The following is a 23,763-nucleotide window of genomic DNA, read 5'->3' as shown; positions in this document are numbered from 1 at the left end:
GGTCATTGATTCTCGATATATTTCTGAGAAGGTTCTGGATTTCTTTGGGTAGCTTACTAACTAAATTGCGACAAAAAGGAACAATACAAGAGTATCAAGTTGAGTTTGAAAGGTTATTAGCCAAGGAAGGTTCTTTGCCACAGGATCGACAAGTGAGTTATTTTATTAGTTGTTTATGTGATGCAATACGTATAGATGTACAAGCCAATAGACCCTCCACTCTGTCTAATGCAATGGGCTTGGCTCGATTATATGAAGCTAGAGACGTTTCTTACCAACGGGGGACTCCAACAAGTGCTAAGATCATGTCTGACGCTTGTAGTGTGACCACTAGTAAATTATCTACCCCACAAGTAAAGAAGTAAACTGTTGAAGAAATGAATGAAAGGAAAAGAAAAGGACTATGTTTTCGCTGTAATGATAAGTTTATCCCGGGACATCGCTGTAAGAAGTAATTCTCTATTCAAGTTTGCCAAGAAGGTAGTGATGATGATGCTGAAATGGAGATTGAGGATAATATGGTTGGTCAAAATGCTAAAATCTATTTGCACGCTATGGCTGAAATACATTCGTCTGACATAATGAGAGTTATGGGCAGTTGGAGAAACAAAAAAGTAATAGTGCTTGTTGACACATGAAGCACACACAATTTTGTTTGTCAGAAGGTGGCAATAAAAATAGGGTTGAAACCAACATCAAAGGGAAGTGTAGAAGTAATGGTTGCCTCAGGTGAAAGATTGAAAAGCTCACGCAAGTGTTCTAATACTGAGTTAATTCTACAAGGTACTCCATTAATTATAGATTTTTATGTACTCCCTCTTGAAGGTTATGATATTGTGTTGGGTACCCAGTAGTTGAGCACATTAGGTCCCATAGAATGGGATTTCTCTCAAATGGAGATGACATTCAAGGTAAATGGAAAAGAAGTCTAGTTAAGGAGATTATCGGCTCCAAAAAATAAAATTGTTAACAGTCTTCAACTCTTGTGAGAAACCAGAAAAAATAAGGGTGTGATGTTATTTTATTCTTTAAAGACATCCTCATCAGTTCCAGACAACTCTCATGTTCCTCTACAGATTACAGAGTTACTTCAAAAATATAGCAATGTTCTAAAATCCCTACATGTCTTCCTCCTCGACCTGAACAAGATCAACGAATTCCTTTACAACCTGTTAAGGGTCCTGTATTAGTTAAACTATATAAGTACCCGTACTTTCAGAAGACAGCAATAGAGAAACTGGTTGAGGAAATGCTTGCTACTAGTGTTATTCGACCAAGTAATAATCTGTATTCTTTACCGGTTATTTTGGTAGAAAAACATGATGGTTCCTGGAGAATGTGCGTTGATTATCGAGCCTTAAATAGCATTACAATAAAGGACAAATTCCTTATTCCTGTTATTGATGAACTTCTAGATAAGTTACACGGAAGCAAATTCTTTTCAAAGTTAGACCTTCATTCCGGCTATCATCAAATTCGAGTCCATCCATCTGATATTGAGAAGACTGCATTTCGAACTCATCATGGAAACTATGAATTTTTAGTCATGCCATTTGGTCTTACCAACGCTTCGTCATCATTTCAAGCTCTTATGAACGAGGTATTTAAGAAATATTTACGCAAAATTGTTCTAGTTTTTTTCGATGACATATTAGTTATAGTAAATCATGGATTGAACATATGCATCATCTAGAGCTCATATTTTCTATCCTGTGAACAAATGAACTGTATGTCAGGCAAGAAAAATGTGAGTTTGGCAAATGCCAAGTTCATTATCTTGGTCATGTGATATCAAATTCAGGGGTATTTGTGGATCCTGAAAAATTTGATGTTATGGTAAGCTGGCCAACACCCACGTCCCTAAAGGCATTACGTGGGTTCTTTGGGTTGACAGGTTATTATAAAAAGTTCATTCACAATTATGGAAAAATAGCCGCGCCACTCACAAAATTGCTTAAAAAAGATTTTTTTCTTTAGTTAAGTGCAGCAGAAACTTCATTTGTACAACTGAAAAAAGCGATGACAAATGCTCATGTTTTAGCTTTACCCGACTTCTCCAAACAATTTATTATTGAATGTGATGCAAGTGGTTCAGGTGTGGGAGTTGTTCTCCTTCAAGAGCGTCCAATAGCCTTCTTTAGTCGAGCTTTAAGGAAAAAATATGCTGATGTCCACATATGAGAAGGAGATTCTGGCTTTAGTATTAGAAGTTCAAAAATGGCGGCCATATTTACTGGGAAGATCTTTTGTAGTTAGGACAAATCATCGAAGCTTGTAATTTTGTGGAGTCAAAAGTTTACGACACTATCTCAACAACGGTGGTTATATAAATTGTTGGGTTTTGATTTCGTGATCGAATACAAAAAGGGAAAAGAGAATCCGGTTGATGATGCTCTCTCGAGAAGGAATGATTATAAAAAAAGTGTGAATGCAGAAAGTGGAGAACTTGTAGCTATTAGTCAACTGATTCTTGATTTTGTAAAGGCCATTCAGAATGAAGTGACATCCAGTTTAGCATTGTAGGAACAAGCTAAACGTATTATAGATGGGGAGGTGTTGGGACCGTAGAAATTCAGCAACGACATTATTTTTTATAAAGAGAGGATTTACCTTTCTAAAAATTCTCCTTTAATTGATGCTATATTGGTACAATTTCACAACAGCACTCATGACGGTTACCAGAAAACTCTTCTGAGGATACGAGCAGATTTTTACTGGCCAAGAATGCGGCATAAGGTTCGAAAGTTCATTGCATCTTGCGACATTTGCCAAAGACACAAATCTGTACATTTGTCTCCAGCGGGGTTACTCCAACCACTTCCAATTCCACAACGCGTATGGGAAGACATGTATATGGATTTTATTGGCGGCTTACCTATGTCTAAAGGTAAAACTACAATTTTTGTGGTAGTTGATCGGTTGTCCAAATATGCACATTTTATCTCTTTATCTCATCCTTACACAGATGCTGGAGTTGCATAAATATTTTTTGATAATATCTTTAAATTACATGGGATACCAAAGTCCATTATGTGTGATCGTGATGATACTTTTACTAGCTTGTTTTGTTCAGAGTTATTTAAGCTAAATGGCACCAGTTTCAGCTTTAGTTTTGCGTATCACCCATAAACAGATGGATAGTGTGAGGTTGTTAATCGTAGACTCAAAATGTATTTACGGTGTTTTACAAGTTCAAAACCAAAGAAATCGAGCCAGTGGCTGCCATGGGCAGAATATTGTTATAATATGAGCTTCCATTCAGCATCGTTTGAAGTAGTGTATGGTAGGCCTCCTCCCAACTTGTTATCTTATATCCCAGGCATGGCAAAGGTAGATTCTGTAGAGAAAGAACTGGTGGCTCGTGATCAAGTTATAAAAGATTTGAGGACCACTTTACAAGAAGCTCAATCATGAATTAAGAAGGTTTATGATAGCCACCATAGAGATAGGGAGTTTGTAGAGGGGGATTGGTTTATTTACATTGCAGCTATTTCGTCAAGCTTCAGTTGCAATGAGGAAAAATATGAAGCTATCTCCAAAATCTATGGTCCATTTAAAATTGACAAAAAAATGGCGTTATTCCTTATAAGTTGGAATTGCCGAAAGAGTCTCGAATACATCGTGTGTTCCATGTTTACTTATTAAAGAAAAAAGTTGGAGACAAAATTGAAGTGTAGACAGAGTTTCGAGCTATCAAAGATGATGATGGGTCTCTTTATCCAATGCCTCAAGTTGTTCTGGATTATAGAGCTCGAAAAGGTGTGAAAGAAGTTCTAGTTCATTGGCGTGGTTTATCCCGAGCTGAGTCGACTTTGGAAGATTTGGAGATGATGAAAGTCCAGTTTCCGGATTTGGAGATGATGAAAGTCCAGTTTCCGGAACACAGCCTTGAGGACAAGGTCAGGTTTTAATAAGAGGGGAGGAATTTGTTATGTGTTAGCTTAATTTATTATTTTCATTTGTTAGTTGACTGCCAATAAATAGCAAAGACTTGGTGTTTTCTGTAGATAACTGTAAGTAAGGTTGAGTAAGTTGTGGAACCACCTTCTCCTATTTTTTAGTAATGATATTTGTTATTTGTTATATGCAGGAACGTTAGAGAAGATATGCAATGATATTATAACAGGACGTGGATCCGATGCTGGTGTTCCAACTGAAGGCTCTGAGTGATCAGCTGATACGAGAATAAAAGAGTCGGCCATCTCTGCTATCTGAAATCATATCGTAATATAAGAATCTCGTACCACGACGCAAACTATACTAATACCGGTTATACCATAACACTCAACCTCTCGACGTTCTATCATCCTATACCTTACTTCTAATCATATCCCTCTACCCATTCCCGTCAATCTAGGCTTGTGTCAGTGACTTATAACCTGTAGCTCTGATATCAAACCTGTGGCACCCTCCAAACCCGGGTCAGAAGTTTGGGGTCCATACACACACCTTAATTATAACCTGCTTATAACAATAATAAAGATAATAATAATATATGCAGTGACCCTACTTACCAACCACCACGGACCGCAGCAGGTTAAAGTATGCACACAAGCCAAACACACTAATATATTACAAACCGTTCAAATCCCAACTATTTCAAACTCAAAATGAGTATTAAATATTATTACAAACTTTTACAAACTTAAATTATCCCAAAAGAAGCCTACTAGCTCAGCTTTCTCAACCTGAACCCCTAGCTCTCGCACTGGACTGGGGATCCTTGCTACCAACTGGTTCCTTTTTAACTGGAAAGAATATAAACAACATCGCACAAATGAGCTAACTAGCTCAGCAAGTCACAATGAAAAAACTGAGAATAATGATCATCAGGTGAATATGATTATGATATCAAGTGAACAATGGATTATGATTTAGAATTGGATATTATACTTTTAATTTAAAAACCAAGGTTAGGCTGCTGATCAGTCACGTACTAACCCCGAGCAAGGCACACAACATTGCTCTAACTACTGGATCCAAGGCACATATTGGCCTAACTTGACCATTATATGGTCTGACCACGAATCTGGTCCACAATTTTATAAAAACAATCCAATTCTAACATAATAACAGAATATGCAATAATAAACAATAACCGAAATCATTAACAACAATAAATGTTTAACAATGAAAGGGTTTCAATCCTTGTAAGGATCAATAAGGCAATTTAAAAGCTTGGGTGCTGGGTAATGAAAGAATTGGATAACAAAGAAATCAACATTTCAGGGTTTCAAAGATTTGGGCTTTCAATGCATAGGATACAATGATTGAATGTACAAGTAATTCAGTTCAGTGTTTGGGATTTTGTTTGCATGTATTTGTGGAGTAGTATCGTATACTTGAGGTTCGTGTTTGGGTATACAACAATCAATGGTCTAGAAAGAATAAGGTTCATGGCTCAAGAACAATAACTGGAATCAGGGTTTAGGTTTCAGTGCTTCAAAGCACTTGCAATATCAACAAGACTATCACGTATTACAATATTTCGAGAAAGTTCGGAATACTTGCCTGATATTAGCTTACTGCACTCGCTTCCAATCACAAGCGTCTTACTCCTCAACTATCTGTTTCCCTTTCCTACGTCTTGCCTCTTCTGCTCACATATCATAAGCATCTATCAATAATTTACTCATGTAATTCTATTCAACACATACTTCTATCTACCCTTCATTTTATCCAAATCCGATTAACGGATTGAAAGTTATGCAATAATCAAGTAAACACCGAATATATAGACTGATAGTCAATTAACAAGTCACATATAGCACATAATACATCACGTAATCAATGATATATTATTTATAAAGAAGTCTCAGGTCATAAATAGGCTTTCTGTTATTTAAAATGATTTTTAAAACATTTTTCGGTATTAAAACGGGTCGTTGGATCAATTTCGGGTTAATAAACAGGGTTCGGTTGGCCAATTCTGGCTCCGAAATAATTTTAGAATAATTATCGAGCCTTGGAAATAATTTAGAATAATATTTTAAAGCTCGAAACTATTTTTCAGAATTTTTAAATCATTTTTAAATAATTAAATGTTATTAAATAATTAATTAAAATCAATTAATAATTAATTAAATTAATTAATCAATTAATTTTCGACTTAATTGACCAATTAATCAATTAGAAATTAACTGAAATTAATTAACTAATTAATTTAGATTTATTTGTGAATTAAAAATAATTTTCAGAATTAAAATAATAATTTTTAGAATTTTCAGAAATTAAAAACGAATTTTTATAATAAAAATAAATAGGAAATATGATTTTTAAACATTTTTAAAACAGAAATCCAATTTTTGCAAAGTCTGGAAACTACAGGGACCAAACTGCATCGTTTTCAAAACTATAGGTACTAAACTGTAATTTTCCAGGGGGTCGCCGGAAAACAGTCGGGGATGGCCGGAGAACACGTTTCAGGGATGCTCAGGCCACCATCACCTCCAGATCACATCTACACAACACCAGGAACACAACCATGCAATCAATTCATCCTAACAATCCCTGAGTTGGCCGGAATTTGGCCGTGAAATTTTCCAGTTTCCGGCGAACATCGGAAAACTTCAAAACACAACTCCCTTCTCTACAGACCTCGTTGGTTCATGAAACTTATACGACTAGATTGCAAATTTCACAGATAACACAACCCACTATAACACACATCAATCTATCACAGAATAAGAAACCCCCAAATTTCAATTAAGAACATTCATACGGGTTATAAACCCTAATTTTAAAATTCGAAAATCAAACTCAAATTTGAACATGTTATTGAACTCCAAATCAGACGTATGACATATGAAAATCATCAGGAAAACAAGCTCTACAACATGCAATCATCAAATCATACAAACAATCATCCGAGCAAAAATTCATATTTTTAATAAAATAAATTCGAAAATAAATAAATTTTTAGAAAAATAACCTTGATTTCTGCAGGTGTATTACAGAATCTGGTAGAGCTCTTCAAGACCTTCAGATTGGTTACTCGAGCTTTCCAAACCGAATTCAATAACACCTCCAAATGCTTGTTTGATTCTTAGAACAGTTTTAGGAAATTAGGGTTTTTCTCTGAAAATTATATAATTATCTGTCTGCAAATGATTTTGATACCAAATAAATTACGGTAAAAGGCTATTTATAATTACGGAAAATTAGTATCCCGTTGGATCATTCCGGATATAAAACGGTACGTTTATTTGTAAAAACTGATCCAAACGGTATCGGTTTTCGGGATAATTATCCAAATCAGTATAATTTGTACTGCGGTCTTGATCTCAGCGCCTGGTTACACGTATTACGAAGTGATAATTATGATAGTTTAATAAAAAGCTCCCGTTTATCGAAAATACGGGTTTTATTGATTTACCGAAACGAATATTGTATCGAAAATGTTGCGCCGGGACCCGCGCAGGACAAACCGTACGCCGGATCGAAAAAGTCGAAAGATGGAATATGCTCGGAATATTACAATTAGGTTAGGAAGGAGTTCTCGAAAGAGTTTCGGGTTCCAAAAACGTAACAACGGTTGACGTCGGTTGGTTCCCGTTTTTATAAAAATAGATTTTAATTACCCGGAAAAAGATTTTAGAAATTTCATATGATTCTTATAAATCCATAAACCAACATAAAAATAATTAGGAAGATATGACAATTATCTATATTTTATTTTGGACATATAAAAATTAAAATACTCAATTAATATTATTTTTTTGAATATTCAAGTATAGATAACACTTAACAATTAACTCACAGAATAGATACTGAACACACATAATAATTATATAATAGCAAAAATAATTACACGATATATCCCGGATATTACATTCTTCCCCCCTTAAAAGGATTCTGTCCTCAGAATCTCTAAGAAAATAAATGAGGGTACTTTTCTCTCATATCACTTTCTAACTCCCAGGTTGACTCTTCAACCTTTGGGTTTCTCCACAATACTCTTACTAATTTTACCACTTTATTTCTCAATACTTTCTCTCTTTCCTCTAGAATCTCTATCGGACTCTCTACATATGATAAATCTGCTTGAAGTTCTATTGGCTCATATTCTATTACATGTCTGGAGTCTAGATTATATTTCTTAAGCATTGATATGTGAAAAACATTGTGAATGTGCTCCATGTGCGGAGGTAACGCCAACTCGTAAGCTACTTTGCCAATACGCTTTAGGATTTCAAAAGGTCCGACATATCTTGGGTTTAGCTTCCCTTTCTTCCCGAACCTCGTTAGTCCTTTCCATGGTGATACTTTCAATAATACCAAACTTCCTTCTTCAAATTCCATGTCTTTTCTTGATTGGTCTGCATATTTCCTTTGACGATCTTGTGCGGCTATTAATCTTTTCTGGATAATTTCAACAACTTCCTTTGTCTGCTGCACCAATTCGGGTCCGAGTATTTTGCATTCTCCTACTTCGTCCCAATATACTGGAGATCTACATTTGCGTCCATAAAGGGCTTCATAAGGTGGCATCCCAATACTGGCGTGATAACTGTTGTTATAGGCAAACTCTACCAGGGGTAAATGCTCGTCCCAACTTCCTTTGAAATCAATAGCACAAACACGTAGCATGTCCTCGATTATCTGGATCGTTCTTTCACTTTGGCCATCCGTTTGGGGGTGATAGGCCGTACTCATATTCAATCTTGTTCCCAAACATTCTTAAAAGCTCTTCCAGAATCTTGAATTAAACCTTGGATCTCTATCAGATACGATAGACACTGGAACTCCATGACGAACTATGATCTCTTTCAAGTACATATGAACTAACTTGTCAAGCGAAAATCTTTCATTTATAGGCAGAAAATGAGCTGACTTGGTAAGTCTATCTACTATAACCCAAATGGCATCATGATTAGCCCTTGTCCTTGGTAATCCAACTATGAAATCCATGGTAATATGTTCCCACTTCCACTCTGGAATCCCCAATGGCTGTAGCAATCCGCTTGGTCTCTGATGCTCTGCTTTAACTCTCTGACATGTATAGCATTTACTAACCCATTCCGTAATTTCCCTCTTCATATCTGGCCACCAATAATTCTTCTTTAAATCTCTGTACATTTTGGTACTCCCTGGATGGATGGAATATCTTGAACTATGTGCCTCTTGTAAAATTTCATTTTTCAGCTCCGTCACTGGTGGAATCCAAATTCTTGAAGAAAACCTAAGAATACCTTGATCATCTTGTTGCGTGCATAATTCCTCACCTACCAAACTATTTATATCTTGATCCATTACCTCTTTCTGGCATTTCTTTATTTTCTCCAATAACTCCAGTTGGAAAATCATACCGTACACTTTTGCTTCCTCGGGCTTGCAAATTCTAATCTCCAATTCCAATTTTTGAAATTCTTTATATATCTCTTCAGGTACGGATAACACATTTAACCTTTCCTTCCGACTTAACGCATTTGCTACAACGTTCGCCTTACCGGGATGATAATTAATCGAGCAATCATAATCCTTGATCAATTCTAACCATCTCCTTTGTCTCATATTAAGTTCCTGCTGGGTAAATATATATTTCAAACTTTTGTGATCCGTGAAAATCTCACATTTTTCTCCATACAAATAATGTCTCCAAATCTTCAAAGCAAATACTATGGCTGCTAACTCCAAATCATGAATAGGGTACTTCTGTTCATGTGGTTTCAATTGCGTTGACGCATACGCAATCACCTTGTCGTGCTGCATAAGAACACATCCTAATCCTTTGTAAGAAGCATCGCTATAAATTACGAAATTCCCTTGATCGTCAGGAAGTGACTAAACAGGTGCTGTGATTAATCTCCGCTTCAATTCCTGAAAACTTTCTTCGCACTTGTCATTCCATATAAACTTTTCATTCTTTCGTGTAAGCTTTGTCAATGGTGTTGCAATTCTTGAGAAATTCTGAACGAATCTTCGATAATATCCTACCAATCCCAAGAAACTTCTTACCTCAATGGGTGTTCTCGGTCTTTCCCAATTCGTAATTGCCTTGATCTTTGCCGGGTCCACTTTGATCCCTTCATTACTGACTATGTGTCCTAAGAACTGAACTTCCTGTAGCCAAAACTCACACTTCAACAATTTAGCATATAACTTATTTTTCCTTAAAATCTCCAAAGTTGTCCATAAATGTTCCGCATGATCCTCCTCCGTCTTTGAATAGATCAAAATATCGTCTATAAATACTATAACGAACTTGTCCAAATATTCCGTGAAAATTCTGTTCATCAGGTCCAGAAACGCTGCTGGGGCGTTGGTCAATCCAAAAGACATTACTAGAAATTCATAATGTCCATACCTTGTTCTGAAAGCTGTCTTTGGTATATCTTCTGGTTTGATCTTCAGTTGATGATATCCCGATCTTAAATCGATCTTGGAGAAATACTTGGCTCCCTTCAATTGGTCAAACAAATTATCAATTCTGGGTAACGGATACTTATTCTTGATTGTCAACTTATTGAGCTCCCTATAGTCGATGCACAGTCTCATGCTTCCATCTTTTTTCTTGACAAATAATACCGGGGCTCCCCACGGGGATACGCTGGGTCTGATTACTCCTTTCTCTAACAATTCCTGCAATTGCTTTGCTAGCTCTTTCATCTCAACAAACGCCATTCTGTACGGGGCCTTGGATACTGGTTCAGTTCCAGGTGCTAAGTCGATTGCAAATTCAATTTCTCTATCTGGAGGAAGTCCTGGTAACTCGTCGGGAAATACGTCTGGAAATTCCTTCACAACTGGATTATCTTCAAGTTTTGCTGGCTCCTGACTTCTGTCGATCACATATGCTACGAAATGCTCACATCCTTGTCGTAGTAACTTCTTGGCTTGAATCATCGTTAAGAACTTCTTTACCTGCTTCTGTCCCTTGAACGTTACTATTCTTTCATCTGGCGTTTTCACCATTACTTTCTTATTTCGACAATCTATCTGAGCATCATGCTTAGATAACCAATCCATCCCTAATATAACGTCAAATTCTCCTAACTTAAACGGTATCAAATCTACACAAAACTTACTATCAGAAATCTCAATCTCACAATTCCCACAAACTTGGTTAACAGTTACACGTTCTTGATTTGCTAATTCCACAGTCATTATTTCATTTAAATACCCAACTGGACAATTTAACTTACTAACAAAATCTTGTGAAAAAAATGATCGAGTTGCTCCCGAATCTATTAACACTTTGGCACATAAAGAATTCACATTAAGCGTACCTGCCACGACATCCGCATCCTGGATCGCATCCTTCATCGACATGTCAAAAACTCTAGCCCTCGGAGTCTCATTCACTGTTGGGGTAGGTCCCATAATCCTCAATGCATTACTGACTGGGGCTGGTGTCTTGCAATCCCTGGCCATATGTCCTGGCTTCCCATATTTAAATCATGTAAATCCAATGACTGGAACCTTCACTGCTGGATTCCGGATAGGCTGATCCTTATTTGCTGGCTCTCTTGCTGGCTGATTTCGGCACTCCCTCGAGTAGTGCCCTTTTTGGTTGTATTTAAAACATACCACATTCAACTTGTTACAAACTCCTCCATGCTTCTTTCCACATACTTGACAATCTGGAAAAGTTAATCTCAATTGATTCGGCTGATTCACATTAGCTGGACGATTGCCCTGGCCTCCGTCACCTGCATTTTGTCTCCTGAAATTAAAATTTCTCCCTGGCTGAAACTTGCCCTTCTTAAAATTTGGAAACTTCCCTATTTGTGACTGACCCTCACTTCCCTCAACTTTCCTTTTCTTGCTTTCCTTTTCTTTCTGGAACATCTCACTCTCTGTCTCTGCGATCATAGCTTTCTGTACAACCCCGGCATAGGTATCCAATTCAAAAATAGCTACCTTCCCTCTGATCCATGGCTTCAAGCCTTGCTGGAATCTCTTAGCTTTCTTTCTATCAGTATCAACATACGACGGCACATACCTTGACAATTCCTCAAACTTCCTCTCATAATCTGTTACCGACATGTTCCCTTGCTTTAATTCTAAAAACTTCAGCTCCATTTGATCCTGAACAAACTGAGGAAAATACTTTTCTAAAAATAATTCCTTAAACCTTTCCCAAGTAATAACATCTGTGCTTTCCAATGTCTTCACCATTTCCCACCAATAGGTGGCCTCATTCTTCAGATAGTAACTTGCAAATTCAACCTTCTGCTCCTCTTTCACTTTTACCAAGGCAAATGCCTTCTCTATTTCCTTTAACCACACATTTGCTTCAATTGGCTCAAAGGAACCCTTGAATTCTGGTGGGTTTACTGCCTGAAAAGTTTTGAAAGTTACCTGGGAATTGGTCTGTCTCTGCTGTTGTTGTGCCAGGTGAACTGTTTGTTGGGCCAAGATTTGAAGAATCTGGGCTATTGCTGGGTCCATGGGTCATGGGTTCACATTCTGGTTTGTATCATCTTGGTTGTTATTGTTGTTGTTGTTGGTTTCTTCATTCTGGGTGTTGGTGCGGGTATTTCTTCTGGGAAGCATTTTCTGTAAAGAATCAATCAATTTATTTAGCTTTTAAATCAAATCTTTGTATAAAAGAAAGGTATTGTAAAACAGGAATATCTCCTTTTTGAAAACAGTTGTAACTAAGTAAATTGCATGCTTCTTTACAGAATATAAACAGTTATGGAAAATAGGGTACATGGTATCACAGGGTATACTGGTGCAATAAATAAGGTAAAGTAAAACAGGTGCGATAAAGTAAATGACAGTGTTGGAAAGGAAAAAGGTACTGATATATATAGATCAAAAGTTTTAGGTAGTACAAGCGTAAAGACGCTTCGAAAGTAAAAGCAAAAAGGGTACAACAACCTACTCACTAGTCAGCATCGCTAGTCTATAAATACAACTCAAAAGTCTACTGATACACACTATACACTACTGTACATACTACATAATCATAACAACACTGCTCAGCATCTCCATCTCAGAATCTCTAACTCAGCTCCAAGGAAACTCTGGTCCTGCCAGCCTCTCAAAGTCCTCCATCACCTCAGTAGCCCAGCCCAGCAATGTATCAGGGCCTCTGCCAGGTAGTGTAGCTCCATGTAGCCTAGCCTCAGTAACCCTCCGTGTCACATGAATCTCCTCTCGAAGCTCCCTCACACCACGATCAACATCTGTAGTCCTGATGATATGCTGTAACTCTCTAATCTGAGCCAACAAGGAATCACGCTCCAATAGAAGAGCCTCATACCGGTAATAAGGAACTGGGGGCAATGTAGACTGGAATGGGGCACTCGCTACTGAATGCCCAGTGGAATCTGAATCAGCTGGTGGGGGTCCTCTGACAGATGGCCTCATGCCTGGAGGTGGAATAGCCTGCAATGGTACGGGCTGCAACACCGGTGGAGGTAGAATAGCCAATGCTGGTGGAATAACAGGACATGGATCCGATGTTGGTGTTCCAACTGAAGGCTCTGAGTGATCAGCTGATACGGGAATAAAAGAGTCGGCCATCTCTGCTATCTGAAATCATATCATAATATAAGAATCTTGTACCACGACGCAAACTATACTAATATCGGTTATACCATAACACTCAACCTCTCGACGTTCTATCATTCTATACCTTACTTCTAATCATATCCCTCTACCCATTCCCGTCAATCTAGGCTTGTGTCAGTGACTTATAACCTGTAGCTCTGATATCAAACCTGTGGCGCCCTCCAAACCCGGGTCAGAAGTTTGGGGTCCACACACACACCTTAATTATAACCTGTTTATAACAATAATAAAGATAATAATAATATATACAGTGACCCTACTTACCAACCACCACGGACCGCAGCAGGTTAAAGTATGCACACAAGCCAAACACACTAATATATTACAAACCGTTCAAATCCCAACTATTTTAAACTCAAAATGAGTATTAAACATTATTACAAACTTTTACAAACTTAAATTATCCCAAAAAAGCCTACTAGCTCAGCTTTCTCAACCTGAACCCCTAGCTCTCGCGCTGGACTGGGGATCCCTGCTACCAACTGGTTCCTTTTTAACTGGAAAGAATATAAACAACATCGCACAAATGAGCTAACTAGCTCAGCAAGTCACAATGACAAAACTGAGAATAATGATCATCAGATGAATATGATTATGATATCAAGTGAACAATGGATTATGATTTAGAATTGGATATTATACTTTTAATTTAAAAACCAAGGTTAGGCTGCTGATCAGTCACGCACTAACCCCGAGCAAGGCACACAACATTGCTCTAACTACTGGATCCAAGGCACACATTGGCCTAACTTGACCATTATATGGTCTGACCACGAATCTAGTCCACAATTTTATAAAAACAATCCAATTCTAACATAATAACAGAATATGCAATAATAAACAATAATCGAAATCATTAACAACAATAAATGTTTAACAATGAAAGGGTTTCAATCCTTGTAAGGATCAATAAGGCAATTTAAAAGCTTGGATGCTGGGTAATGAAAGAATTGGATAACAAAGAAATCAACATTTCAGGGTTTCAAAGATTTGGGCTTTCAATGCATAGGATACAATGATTGAATGTACAAGTAATTCAGTTCAGTGTTTGGGATTTTGTTTGCATGTATTTGTGGAGTAGTATCGTATACTTGAGGTTCGTGTTTGGGTATACAACAATCAATGGTCTAGAAAGAATAAGGTTCATGGCTCAAGAACAATAACTGGAATCAGGGTTTAGATTTCAGTGCTTCAAAGCACTTGCAATATCAACAAGACTATCATGTATTACAATATTTCGAGAAAGTTCGGAATACTTGCCTGATATTAGCTTACTGCACTGCACTCGCTTCCAATCACAAGCGTCTTACTCCTCAACTATCTGTTTCCGTTTCCTACGTCTTGCCTCTTCTGCTCACATATCATAAGCATCTATCAATAATTTACTCATGTAATTCTATTCAACACATACTTCTATCTACCCTTCGTTTTACCCAAATCCGATTAACGGATTGAAAGTTATGCAATAATCAAGTAAACACCGAATATATAGACTGATAGTCAATTAACAAGTCACATATAGCACATAATACATCACGTAATCAATGATATATTATTTATAAAGAAGTCTCGGGTCATAAATAGGCTTTCTGTTATTTAAAATGATTTTTAAAACATTTTTCGGAATTAAAACGGGTCATTGGATCAATTTCGGGTTAATAAACAGGGTTCGGTTGGCCAATTCTGGCTCCGAAATAATTTTAGAATAATTATCGAGCCTTGGAAATAATTTAGAATAATATTTTACAGCTCGAAACTATTTTTCAGAATTTTTAAATCATTTTTAAATAATTAAATCTTATTAAATAATTAATTAAAATCAATTAATAATTAATTAAATTAATTAATCAATTAATTTTCGAATTAATTGACCAATTAATCAATTAGAAATTAACTGAAATTAATTAATTAATTAATTTAGATTTATTTGTGAATTAAAAATAATTTTCAGAATTAAAATAATAATTTTTAGAATTTTCAGAAATTAAAAACGAATTTTTATAATAAAAATAAATAGGAAATATGATTTTTAAATATTTTTAAAACAGAAATCCAATTTTTGTAAAGTCTGTAAACTACAGGGACCAAACTGCATCGTTTTCAAAACTATAGGTACTAAATTGTAATTTTCCAAGGGGTCGCTGGAAAACAGTCGGGGATGGCCGGAGAACACGTTCCAGGGATGCTCAGGCCACCATCACCTCCAGATCACATCTACACAACACCAGGAACACAACCATGCAATCAATTCATCCTAACAATCCCTGAGTTGGCCGGAATTTGACCGTGAAATTTTCCAGTTTCCGGCGAACATCGGAAAACTTCAAAACACAACTCCCTTCTCTACAGACCTCGTTGGTTCATGAAACTTATACGACTAGATTGCAAATTTCACAGATAACACAACCCACTATAACACAACATCAATCTATCACAGAATAAGAAACCCCCAAATTTCAATTAAGAACATTCATACGGGTTATAAACCCTAATTTTAAAATTCGAAAATCAAACTCAAATTTGAACATGTTATTGAACTCCAAATCAGACGTATGACATATGAAAATCATCAGGAAAACAAGCTTTACAACATGCAATCATCAAATCATACAAACAATCATCCGAACAAAAATTCATATTTTTAATAAAATAAATTCGAAAATAAATAAATTTTTAGAAAAATAACCTTGATTTCTGCAGGTGTATTACAGAATCTGGTAGAGCTCTTCAAGACCTTCAGATTGGTTACTCGAGCTTTCCAAACCGAATTCAATAACACCTCCAAATGCTTGTTTGATTCTTAGAACAGTTTTAGGAAATTAGGGTTTTTCTCTGAAAATTATATAATTATCTGTCTGCAAATAATTTTGATACCAAATAAATTACGGTAAAAGGCTATTTATAATTACGGAAAATTAGTATCCCGTTGGATCAGTCCGGATATAAAACTGTACGTTTATTTGTAAAAACTGATCCAAACGGTATCGGTTTTCGGGATAATTATCCAAATCAGTACAATTTGTACTGCGGTCTTGGTCTCAGCGCCTGGTTACACGTATTACGAAGTGAGAATTGTGATAGTTTAATAAAAAGCTCCCGTTTATCGAAAATACGGGTTTTATTGATTTACCGAAACGAATATTGTATCGAAAATGTTGCGCCGGGACCCGCGCAGGACAAACCGTACGCCGGATCGAAAAAGTCGAAACATGGAATATGCTCGGAATATTACAATTAGGTTAGGAAAGAGTTCTCGAAAGAGTTTCGGGTTCCAAAAACGTAACAACGGTTGACGTCGGTTGGTTCCCGTTTTTATAAAATAGATTTTAATTACCCGGAAAAAGATTTTAGAAATTTCATATGATTCTTATAAATCCATAAACCAACATAAAAATAATTAGGAAGATATGACAATTATCTATATTTTATTTTGGATATATTAAAATTAAAATACTCAATTAATATTATTTTTTTGAATATTCAAGTACAGACAACACTTAACAATTAACTCACAGAATAGATACTGAACACACATAATAATTATATAATAGCAAAAATAATTACACGATATATCCCGGATATTACATTCAGTATATACCAGCATTCAGTATGAAAAGACTGATTAAATTTGTCACAATGATAGAGCCCCAACTGATAGTTAACTTGTCCTTCACATATTTCACAATAGTATACCCCCTCATAAAAAAAGGAGGGTATCTCAAGCTTATGGGGTGAAGATCATATCTGTGTTACACTAGATGAGGATAAAATTGACAAAGTATACGAATTTGGAAGCTATTGCAAGTTTAGCATGCATATTCCACTCCATGAATAAGACTAATGTTAGTTAATCTACAATAGTGATGGGATACGGAGATTGGGCGCTGAACAAGGGAGTGGTTTCTGTGAGATTTATGTTTTATCCTGGTAGGAAGGAATGCACAACGGAAATCAATTTTGACTTTACAATTCTTGCAATGATAGTAGAATCCATTTGTGTGGTAAGAACAAACTCCACATTCCACATTTTCATAAAATCTCTCTATTTTCTGAAGTAAGAGCGAATGCTGCGGGTGAAATGAGGATGCTCCTATAGGCAACTCTAGGGGCATTTTGGTGGCATAAAATGAGTGGAGATAGAAACCACATCGTATACAAGCGTAGTAAGATGGATGGGATACAGTTATGGGTTGAATGCACCCATCGCATATCAACACTCTTTTATAATCATCATCGTCGCTGCAAGCATTCTCACCACTACTAAACTGGAGCCTTTCTAACGGATGGTTTTTGTGGCTCCAGTGTTGTTCAATTATTTGCGGATCATTAGGTAACGTTGATATACCCATAGTGTTTTCACCTTCTCTTTTGAAAGTCATCAATGGCAGATTTGCCGCCCTGAGTTAAAATAAAATCGAATAGTGATTCTTTACTAGGTAGAGGAAATTCTGTTAGAATTTCAAACCCTCCAATAAATAAGTTGTTTACTTTGTATTCTACGCATACAAAATAAAGGTGGCAGCTATAACTAAAAATAGTTGTATGTGTATGTATAAGATAAATGATAAGCAATTAGCTAGGTCTGCAGTAGAGTGAATAATGTATGAACACAAAGAGCAGCAACAAAAGATCCAGCAAATATGGTAGGCAGGAAAGTCAAGTGCACATGCATCACCTATATCCATACACGGTGTGGAGAAAATTATGCAGGTTATTACATGGAAGAGAGTTTGAATCCTAAAATAAAGGTAGGCCATTGACATGTACAAGATAAAATGGCTGGATGTAATAAGTAGCCCATGAAATAAGGCATGACGTAACTTAGCAAATTAGAGGCCTATATAAAGGCTGATCCTTTGGTGTTAAAATTTGGAGTTAGATATAGAAAAACACAAGTGAAAGAAATATTTGTAAGGAAAAGAGCAGAAGCTCATGTGCAAATAAAAAAGGCTGTAGCCTAAGTCCTGTGTAGCTTTGTGTTTGTATTACAAAATAAAACCCAGTTGCTTATATATATATATTAGTGTGTTTGTTTTTTGGTTAAAAGTTATAAGCCCAGGCCCATACACGTTTCCAATAAGTGGTATCAGAGCCAGCGTTCCATTCAAGAAAATGGCAAATATGGTGCAACCAAATATTCCAAAATTAACGGCAACAAATTACGGGAAATGGAGTATCCAGATGAAGGTGTTACTCGGTTCCTACGACAATTGGGATATTGTCAAAAGTGGGTTTATTGAGCCCGCAGATGCTGCCGCTGAAGTAGCACTACCAAATGCCGAGAAGACGGCATTAAAGGAATCCCGAAAAAAAGACAAGAAGGCGCTATATACAATTTTTCAAGGTGTTGACGAATCTACCTTTGAAAAAATTTCAGATGCAAAAATGGCGAAAGAGACATGGGAGATTTTGCAAAAATCTTTCCAAGGTGTCGAAAAAGTTAAAAAGGTGCGGCTCCAAGTTCTTCGTGGCGAGTTCGAAAATATTAAAATGAAGGCCTCAGAAAATATTGGTGAATATGCTACTCGTTTAAAAACAGTGACAAACGAGATGAAGAGAAATGGAGAAAGTCTCGATGATGTTCGGGTCATGGAAAAATTACTCCGTTCATTGACAAGAAAATTTGACTATGTCGTTAATTCTATGGAGGAGTCAAAAGATTTGTCCACAATTTCCATTGATGAGTTAGTTGGTTCACTTCAAGCGCATGAACAACGGATGAACTAGTATGATGATACAAGCCATTTGAAAAAGGCGTTGCAAAGTAAGGTGTCCATTGGTGAAAGTTCAAGCAGTAGCAGTTCTGGTCGTGGAAGAGTTGGCTTTAGAGGTGGCTACCGTGGTGGAAGAGGACGTGGAAGACAGTTCTTCAATAGAAGCCAGAACACTGAAGGTTATCGTCCATCTGGCCGTGGTCAGAATTTTAGAAGCCGAGGATGAGGAGGATTTCAACGAGGTGACAAGTCTCAATTTCAGTGCTATAATTGTAATAAATTTGGCCATTTCAGTTATGAATGTAGATCACCAAAAGTGGAAGAAAGGAGTCATTTTGCAGCAGCAAAAGAAGACAAAGATGTTGGCACTGCTATGTTCCTCACTTATAAAGGAGACGAGGAGAGCAAGAAAAATGTTTGGTATCTTGACTCTGGTGCGAGCAACCACATGACGAGCCACAAGGATTTATTTACGGAGATAGACGAGACCATCAGCGGAGAAGTTACGTTTGGTGATTCATCGAAGATTCCAGTCAAAGGCAAAGGTACAATTACGATTGTATTGAAGAATGGTGAGAAAAAGTTTATTAATGACGTTTACCATATACCTGCTTTGAAAAGTAACATCATCAGTCTTGGCCAACTTGTGGAGAAAGGATATTATATACAGATGCAGGATAATTCTCTCGTCATCAGGAATCAGGATCGAGAATTAATTGCAGATGTGGAGATGTCAAAGAATCGTTTGTTTACACTTGATATACAGACGAAGATGCAGAGGTGTTTAAAGACGGTCATTAAAAATGACTCGTGGTTATGGCATTTGAGATATGGTCATCTTGGATTTTCTGGTTTGAAATTATTGTCAAAGACAAAGATGGTAGACGGTTTGCCAGAAATCAACGAACCAGAAAATTTGTGTGAAGCATGTGTTAAGGGGAAACAACATAGACAAAGTTTTCCCGTTGGAAAATCATGGAGAGCCAGGAGGCCACTGGAGATTGTTCATACAGATATTGCTGGTCCATTTGATATTGCATCACTTGGAGGTAACAGGTATTACCTAACATTTATTGATGATTTTAGCAGGAAAAGTTGGGTGTATATCCTCAAAGAAAAGGCAGAGGCTCTTGATAAATTCAAGGAGTTCAAAGCTTTGGCAGAAAAACAAAGTGGTCATTATTTGAAGGTACTCCGATCAGACAAAGGAGGCGAGTATACTTCAAATTTATTTAAAAGCTTCTGCAGAGCACATGAAATCAATCATCAGTTGATAACGGCATATACTCCTCAACAAAATGGCGTTGCAGAGAGGAAGAATCGCACTATTCTAGACATGGCAAGGAGTATGGTGAAAGCAAAGCACATGCCAAGAACTTTCTGGGCTGAAGCCGTTTTATGTGCAGTTTATTTGCTGAATCGCTGTCCAACTAAAAGTGTCAGAAACAAAACTCCAAATGAAGCATGGAGTGGTAGCAAACCATCTATTGGACATCTCAGAATTTTTGGGTGCATTGCATATGCACATGTTCCAGATCAGAAAAGGAAGAAGCTGGATGATAAAGGCGAGAAGTGCATCTTTACCGGATATGGCAAAAGAAGCAAGGCATACAAACTCTACAATCCCCTCACAAAGAAATTAATCATTTCTCGAGATGTTGAGTTTGACGAATTAGATTACTGGAGATGGAGCGAGGAAGAAAGAAAAGTTGCTGGTTTGTTTTTTCAGGATGAAGATGATGACGGTGATAACACCAATGTTCAAGATGATGAAAATGATGATCCAACTCTTCCACAAAGTCCAAACCAACAAACTCCTACCTCGACATCATCGAGTTCAGGAAGCAGTAGCAACAACAGTTCAGGGGGAGCACCGAGAAAAATGCGGAGTCTGGATGATATTTATGATGCAACAAGTCCGGTACAAACTACCTTTGATTATTCATTATTTTGCTTAATGGCTGAGTGTGATCCAGTTACATTTGAGGAAGCTTTTGAAGAAAGCAAATGGAATAAAGCAATGGATGAAGAAATTGGTGCAATCAAGAAGAATGATACTTGGGAGCTCACAAATCTTCTAGAAGGACACAAAGCAATTGGTGTCAAGTGGGTCTACAAAACAAAGACAAATCAGGATGGTGAAGTTCAAAAATACAAGGCAAGGCTAGTGGCAAAAGGCTACAAGCAGAGATACGGGATTGACTATGATGAGGTATTCGCTCCAGTTGCAAGAGTTGATACCATAAGACTTCTTACAGCAATTGCAGCTCAGAATCAATGGAAGATTTTTCAGATGGATGTGAAGTCAGCATTCTTGAATGGCTATCTTGAAGAACAAGTCTATATCGAGCAACCACCGGGATATGTTCAGAAAGGCAAGGAAGATAAAGTCTACCGACTAAAGAAAGCTCTGTACGGGTTGAAGCAAGCTCCGCGAGCATGGAACACAAGGGTTGATGAATATTTTCAGAAAAATGGTTTCGTGAAAAGTCCATACGAGCATGCAATGTACATAAAAACAAATTCAGGAGGAGATATTATGATCGTGTGCTTGTACGTGGATGACATGATCTTTACCGGAAATAACCCTGGTATATTTGATGATTTTAAGAAGGTTATGACTAATGAATTTGAACTGACAGATATTGGTCAAATGTCATACTTTCTTGGAGTCGATGTCAAGCAAAGCAAAGATGGAATTTTTATGTCACAGAAACAATATGCAGAGCAGATTTTAAAGAAATTCAGAATGGAGGAATGCAAGCCAGTGAGCACACCAGCTGAAGCTAGCATAAAGCTCAGATTGATTCAACGAGGAAGTCGGTAAATCCGACATTGTTCAAAAGTTTGGTCGGAAGTCTGAGGTACCTAACTTTCACTCGTCCCGATATTATGTATGCAGTTGGACTGGTTAGTAGGTACATGGAGAAGTCGAAGCAAGATCACTGCATGGCAGCTAAAAGAATTTTGAGGTATATTAAAGGTACGCTTGATCATGGACTATTTTACACACACTCTCAGGATTCAAAATTAGTTGGCTACTCAGACAGTGATTATGGTGGTGATTTGGATGACGGGAAAAGCACTTCTGGATATGTTTTTCACATTGGTTCAGGGATATTTTCATGGTCATCGAAGAAGCAGCAAACAGTTGCTCTCTCAACATGTGAAGCAGAATACATTGCAGCAGCAGCCTGCGCGTGTCAAGCTATGTGGCTAGGCTACATATTGGGCGAGTTAAATCTTGCCAAGGAGGATCCGGTTACTATTTATGTGGATAATAAATCTGCTATTTCACTTGCGAAAAATCCAGTGTCACATAGTCGGAGCAAGCACATCAATATTAAATATCATTTTATTCGAGAACAGGTGAATGATAAAATTGTGGAACTGGTGCACTGCAAAACCGAAGAAAACTTAGCGGATATTTTCACAAAGTCGTTGAAGCCGGACGTGTTTAACAACATGAAAAAGAAGCTTGGAATGCAGGGTCGAGTTTGAGGGGGAGTGTTAGAATTTCAAACCCTCCAATAAATAAGTTGTTTAGTTTGTATTCTACGCATGCAAAATAAGGGTGGCAGCTATAACTAAAAATAGTTGTACGTGTATGTATAAGATAAATGATAAGCAATTAGCTAGGTCTGCACTAGAGTGAATAATGTATGAACACAAAGAGGAGCAACAAAAGATCCAGCAAATATGGTAGGCAGGAAAGTCAAGTGCACATGCAGCACCTATATCCATACACGGTGTGGAGAAAATTATGCAGGTTATTACATGGAAGAGAGTTTGAATCCTAAAATAAAGGTAGGCCATTGACATGTACAAGATAAAATGGCTGGATGTAATAAGTAGCCCATGAAATAAGGCATGACGTAACTTAGCAAATTAGAGGCCTATATAAAGGCTGATCCTTTGGTGTTAAAATTTGGAGTTAGATATAGAAAAACACAAGTGAAAGAAATATTTGTAAGGAAAAGAGCAGAAGCTCATGTGCAAATAAAAAAGGCTGTAGTCTAAGTCCTGTGTAGCTTTGTGTTTGTATTACAAAATAAAACCCAGTTGCTTATATATATATATATATATATATTAGTGTGTTTGTTTTTTGGTTAAAAGTTATAAGCCCAGGCCCGTACACATTTCCAACAAATTCTACCAAACCACATTCATCAGTGCTGTCTTGTCCTTCACCTTCAATATCAGTTCTGTTATCAACAAAGTGGAATTAGGGAATAGATGGTCTTAAAAAATACAAGTAATAACAAAACGACAATAATTAGTAGTACTAACACCGTAGATACTAAATCAGAGGATTTAGCACATTCAAAAATTGTGCGTTTGTGGCAATAATACAGCCAGCAGTTTTTCCGAACTAGATTCTTGCACAAGGCGCATATTCGATGGAAAAAGCGATGCATGTCAGGAATGGAGTAGATAAGATTTAGAGGGTGATGGTGATAAGTAGGAGATGGAATGATTAAGGCCGCAAGAGCACATCTCTTGTGGATCCAAAATTCACAGGTGG

At 37.0% G+C, this 23,763-nt stretch overlaps 2 protein-coding genes across 2 annotated transcripts; both read left to right on the top strand.

Moving 5' to 3' along the window:
* The first annotated feature begins 500 nt into the window (after positions 1–500).
* Positions 501–2,982, top strand: LOC141695764 (uncharacterized). Its single transcript, XM_074499984.1, has 4 exons — positions 501–614; positions 1,220–1,600; positions 2,368–2,519; positions 2,664–2,982. Exons 1-4 carry the CDS (start codon positions 501–503, stop codon positions 2,980–2,982), a joined length of 966 nt encoding a protein of 321 aa, XP_074356085.1.
* A 19,148-nt stretch (positions 2,983–22,130) lies between these two features.
* LOC141695763 (secreted RxLR effector protein 161-like) lies at positions 22,131–22,739 on the top strand. The gene has a single exon (XM_074499983.1). It carries the CDS (start codon positions 22,131–22,133, stop codon positions 22,737–22,739), a length of 609 nt encoding a protein of 202 aa, XP_074356084.1.
* The last annotated feature ends 1,024 nt before the right edge of the window (positions 22,740–23,763 follow it).

This window comes from Apium graveolens, chromosome 11, assembly GCF_009905375.1.
Source record: "Apium graveolens cultivar Ventura chromosome 11, ASM990537v1, whole genome shotgun sequence".
NCBI lineage: Eukaryota > Viridiplantae > Streptophyta > Magnoliopsida > Apiales > Apiaceae > Apium > Apium graveolens.
The sequence above is the reverse complement of the archived record's forward strand: the minus strand, read 5'-3'. Positions and strand labels throughout refer to the sequence as shown.